General features: G+C 34.6%; 1 protein-coding gene across 1 annotated transcript; it reads left to right on the forward strand.

The window, feature by feature from the left end:
* Nucleotides 1-11: 11 nt before the first annotated feature.
* LOC107735846 (phosphatidylinositol glycan anchor biosynthesis class U protein-like) lies at nt 12-923 on the forward strand (the record flags this gene model as incomplete). The annotated part of the gene is made up of 5 exons (XM_016547409.1): nt 12-26; nt 101-160; nt 383-445; nt 583-692; nt 808-923. Coding segments are annotated over exons 2-5 (340 nt in total), but the record flags the coding sequence as incomplete, so codon positions are not given.
* Between the last annotated feature and the right edge of the window lie 96 nt (nt 924-1,019).

Raw genomic sequence — 1,019 nt, forward strand, 5'->3', positions numbered from 1 at the left:
CTTACTCAGGAGATGTGTTTCATGAAGTAAGTTCTATTTGACTTTTTTTCCCCCAAGTCTATTCTCCGATGTGTTTAATTGTTCTTTTTATTTCTTCCAGACACCCCTTATGATATACCTCTTTCATTTTACGGTCGACTATGCAGAGATTGTTTTTATGGTGAGTCCTTATTTTGTTGATTGTCTTTCTTGTTTGCTTGCATCATTAGACCGTGCAAAAATAGCAATTGGTAGCAACAACCTCAAATCTGATTTACTATTCAATTTTCCAGGTTGCTGTGAATTAATATCATAGTTTATAACTATTACTGTGTGTTTGTGTTTTTGTAAATTTCACTTCTTGTACACATGTAAGTATACTCATGTAACGTTATGTCACCAGATAGCAGATGGAATCACAGCGGTGGCTCTTTATCTCTCAATTCAGACTTATAACAAGAATGTGGTAAGTTATAGCTTATATCTTTGTTGATATCTGTGTATGTTTCATAAGTTAGAGCCTATTAATTCATTATATTTTCAAATTATTATAACGTTTTTAAATATTTTATAAATTAACATTCATCTTTGTGTGCTTTGTAGTTTAGAAAACAGAAATATGCCTTGGAATCGGACCGGTATCCCGCCGACTGTTTGGAGCTCCTCCGCTCTCCGAAGGAAATGTTCTACATCCCCCTCAAGGTTGCCATGTTGTAAGTTCTGATCAGGCTTTAAATCAAGATTATGCTATCGCTTTTTTTAATTGCAAAAAAGAAACTCGGCCTTAAAAGTAAGGCACATAATTTCATTTGTCTAATTGTCTTCCAGTTATCTGTTAAACCCCTTCACCATCCTGTCTTGTGTGGCAAAGTCAACTTGTGGGCTGAACAATGCCATTATTGCTCTCTTCATTTTCTGTACATTAAAAGGTGAGTGTTCCCTTTGTACACTTAAGGGAAAAAAACTGATCACAGTTTCCACAAAAATTTTGAAATGTCTCTTGAGCAGCAAATCAGCATATTAGAATAATTTCTGAAGGA

This window comes from Sinocyclocheilus rhinocerous, unplaced genomic scaffold, assembly GCF_001515625.1.
Source record: "Sinocyclocheilus rhinocerous isolate Xijiao unplaced genomic scaffold, SAMN03320098_v1.1 C36333891, whole genome shotgun sequence".
NCBI classification, from domain to species: domain Eukaryota; kingdom Metazoa; phylum Chordata; class Actinopteri; order Cypriniformes; family Cyprinidae; genus Sinocyclocheilus; species Sinocyclocheilus rhinocerous.